Source organism: Gavialis gangeticus, unplaced genomic scaffold (assembly GCF_001723915.1).
Source record: "Gavialis gangeticus isolate Ggan-Ray unplaced genomic scaffold, GavGan_comp1, whole genome shotgun sequence".
In the NCBI taxonomy this organism is placed as follows: Eukaryota; Metazoa; Chordata; order Crocodylia; family Gavialidae; genus Gavialis; species Gavialis gangeticus.
The window spans coordinates 129,136,609-129,140,389 of record NW_017729022.1 but is presented as its reverse complement, the minus strand read 5'-3'; the positions used below and the strand labels follow the sequence as shown (position 1 = coordinate 129,140,389).

General features: G+C 52.7%; 1 protein-coding gene across 1 annotated transcript in view; it reads right to left on the bottom strand.

Moving 5' to 3' along the window:
• PYGB (glycogen phosphorylase B) overlaps positions 1-3,781 on the bottom strand; it is a 67,343-nt gene that overhangs the window by 17,849 nt on the left and 45,713 nt on the right. The window contains exons 7-9 of the mRNA XM_019516164.1: positions 3,410-3,492; positions 1,946-2,089; positions 1,384-1,476 (exon numbers count right to left, since the gene is read on the bottom strand). Coding sequence (XP_019371709.1) covers positions 1,384-1,476; positions 1,946-2,089; positions 3,410-3,492 — 320 coding nt within the window. The remainder of the gene's footprint in view (positions 1-1,383; positions 1,477-1,945; positions 2,090-3,409; positions 3,493-3,781) is intronic.

The window sequence follows — 3,781 nt, the reverse complement described above, 5'->3', positions numbered from 1 at the left end:
CAACATTCACTGCCCAATCATGCTTGGAGTCCCACCAAGTTTTGAGTGGCACCAAATCAGCACAGGCCCTGCACAGAGCAGCTGGCTGAGCTGGGAAGGGGAAAGTGTGAGTGGATTCCCATACTTTCCACTGCCATTCATGGCTCCAAGTAAGACCTCCATACAGCTAAGGCTGGCATCCTGCCAGTACTTCTACACCTCAGTAGTCATGGCCTACTGGCTAGGGAGCCGGGTAGACTTCCTTGTAACCTGGTGAAAGAAGACTCCCTTCAGGGCAGCAGGGAAATACACCCCCTTCCAGGGCCCTTGAGCAGTCATGTCTCAGGCAAAGAGGGCAGCCTGCCGAGCCCAGCCTGTCCTGGCAGTGCCTTTCACCCTAGTCCAGGTTCACAACCACTCATGTCAAATGCCCTAAGGCCAAACAGCATTGCTGTGAGAGCCCTGTGAGCTATTTAAAATCTTTGGGCCAGTCCTTTCTGCTGGGGTGAACAGATCCAGACTGGCTTACACCCACCTTGGCTCTGGCTCCATGCAGCACTTGAGGGGAGGGAGGGAAGTGAGAGGAAAGCATGGGCCCAGAAACATAATGCCTTTCAGCTGATTGCCTCTCCTATGCTCTGGAAGCATTTATTGCTGCCCTATACTCAGGGCAGGCCCCCCCTCTCTTTCACCCCCTAGCTTCAGAGCTCTATGGGTGCCTCAGTTCAACATGGGGTTCATTAGTCCTGGGTCCTCTTGCAGCAGGGCTGGGCATATCCCAGGGCCATCAAGAAGGCTGAGAGATTCCTCTCACACCGCAGGAGTGCTTGGCTGTTGCTCTTCAGACAGACCAATGGACAGACATCCATTCATCCTGACTGGAAACTGCCCATCCACAACAGGGCAAGACTTGTGGCCTGACAGGACCATTGTCACAGCTTCACTCTGATGGCACAGACAAGAGGGCCAGAGTGTAAAGGAAAGGACAGGCTGCATATCCAGTAGAGATGGGTGGAAAAGTGTGAGGACCTGGAAGAACTAGAGTGGTAGGAATGGGCAGAGTTGGAGAGGGCAGAATGGCCAAGGGCTACAGAAGACGAGGAGAGCTGAGAGAGGAAACTGGCAGGTGAGATGAGGAGGCTGAAGGAGACCCTGGCTGCCAGAGGCAGCCTCACGGTTCACTGCCAAGTCCACACTAAAGAAACAAGCAGCAGCCAAGGGAGGAGAGGAAGAAGATGGAGGATGAAGTCCCTGAAAAAGAGGGGACAGAGCCAGGGGGATCAGGGACTCCCCCCAGATCTTGTCCATGCACACGCTTGGCAGAGACCAGATGGGTCAGTATTGGACATGCCAGCAACCTGACCCCATTCTCCTTCTGCCTCAGGCATCACTTCCCCTGCTCACCTTGTCCCAATCCATTTTCTCCACGTCAACCAGGATCCTCATGAGCTCAGGAATGGAGAGGGCTGGGTGGGTGTCGTTCAGCTGGATGGCCACCTGTAACACAAGTACACCCATATCACACACACTACCAGGGGTATGGGGGGGAACAGAAGAAGCTGCATCTCCTGCACGTTTGGGGACAGAGTCCAGAGGGAGTTAAGGGCTGAGGCCTGTCACCACAACACAGACAGCCTTTGGGCAGAGATGCACTGGAGCAGATCCTTTTGAGCTGGCCAACATCTTCCCAAAATTTCCAAATGGAAATGTGTCATAGACAAGGGAGATTTTTACCCCACAAGAATTTTCCTGTTCTCTAACTGATCCCAATGGCCAGGGCTCCTGAGTGACTGAGTAGCCTGTCCACATTCTCAGGTCCCCAAGTTCCTAGGGGCAAAACTGGCTCCCAGCGCTGATCTACCCAGGGGATGGAGACAATGGGCAGATGGGACAGGGGACAGCCAGCACAGGGATGCTCACTCCTGCCACAGTCTGGAGCAGTGGTCAGTCAGTGCCTAGCACTCACCTTGTCAGGGAAGGTTTCAAAGGATGCCCTCACTGGGTCACGGCAGCCAAACTTGGAGGACTTGAAGCGCCGGATGATGTCCTGGAGTGTGGCTGCCACCACAAAGTATTCCTGCTTGAGCCTCAGCTCCTTACCTTCAAAAAACTGGACATGAGACACAGACATCAGCAGGGCTGCTGCCACCAGCCACTGCTGCAACCCTGCTATGGCTGTTCATTCACCATGACACAGAATCATAGATAAGTATGGCTGGAAGGGACGCCTGGTGGTCATATAGTCCAATCCCCTGCTCAAGGCAGTATCCAAACCATCCTATACAAATTCTTGTCTAACCCTTTATTAAAATTATACAAGCCAGCCCTGTTACACAATTACAAGGTATATTCCCCAAAGACACCAAAAGCACCTCAACCTGTCAGAGGCTAAGTAGGGAAACAAGAGCTGTCAGTGTCATGCCAATTCAAGATCTGTTAAAAGGCAATCAAGAGATGCAAGGAAAGAGGGCCAGAGTAAGGCAAAACCCTTCTCAGCTCTTCAACCTGTCAACTATAAAGGCATCCTGGTCCCAGAGCCACACCACTACCTGCATCACAGGATTGCCAGAAATCCAGCAGCCATGAACTACAGGGTTATCACAGAGGCCAAGGCAAAGGCAGGTTTGGTGGGGAGGGGTGGTGGTGCTGGGCCCTGGTTACTTGAAGAAATATCACTGTGACCCATGTTTCTGGACTGAGCTGGGTGATCTCAATAAGGTAAGCTTGGCAGGCTGCACAGCTGGGGTTGTTCTGGGCTGGTGGCCTGCAGGACTCTAAAGTTTTCTGGTAACAAGTCCAAGGTATTGAGGGGGAAAGACTGTCAGTAGTGGGGACTGAACTGTGGGTCTCTGGATTGTAGACACAGGTCTCCCCTGCCTGAGCTAAAAGGCTCTCCTCTATTAGCTGGGTCCTCAACCTGAGCAGGCTCCTCAATCTGGTTTGTGTGCCCCAGTCACCACTAGAGGGTACTACAGCCCTAGGCAGAGAAGGGTTAGCAAATGAGACCTCCGTATATAGTCTTTCCATGCCGTGTGCCTGTCCAATTTCCTGAGTGAATACAACACCAGCTCCCCCAAAGCAGCCCATGGCTACCATCCCCTTCCTGGCTCCTCCAACCACATGTGCTAGTCTGGCTTAACTAACAGACAGACTAGACAGATCAAGTTCCTGCTCCAGGGTGGGGTGACAGCAGGAAAAGAGCCTGGCTCCCTCCAGAACATGTCCTTGGCTTGGTCAACACTGCCAGGTCCAGCATGGCTTCCTTCTGAGCAACTGTTTGCTCTGAGATTGTTTCAGAAGGATTTCCCTATTATTTTGTATCCTTCACAGGAGTCCTCAAGGAAGAACCAATGGCAGGGAGGTCAAATCCCTGCGCTGCTTGCACCAGCTCCAAGCAGTCAGATGAAGAGCTAGGAATGGAGGGACTCACATTGTCATTGGGGTACAGGACTCGAGAGATGTTCTCTGCCAGGTTTCGATCCAACACAGCCTCGATGTAATCACCCACATTGACTGCAGAAAGAAACAGTACATAGGTCACTGCATCAGCATACCCTGTAAGGTATGCACAGCTTCCACACAGTCATGCGTCTGACTTTGCCCCTCCCCTCTGTACAGCTGCCCAATTTTCTTCCAATCTGGAGGTCATATTACATCCAAATGACTCTAAAGTTCTCGCCTCACCCAGCAACCAGAGCTGGGCATAGGCCTGAACAAAGCCTGGTAGCTGGCAGGAGGCAGGTGGGAGGAAGGGTGCAGTGGGATGTGGAAAGAGGGGAGCTCGGTGCTGTCTGGGATTGGT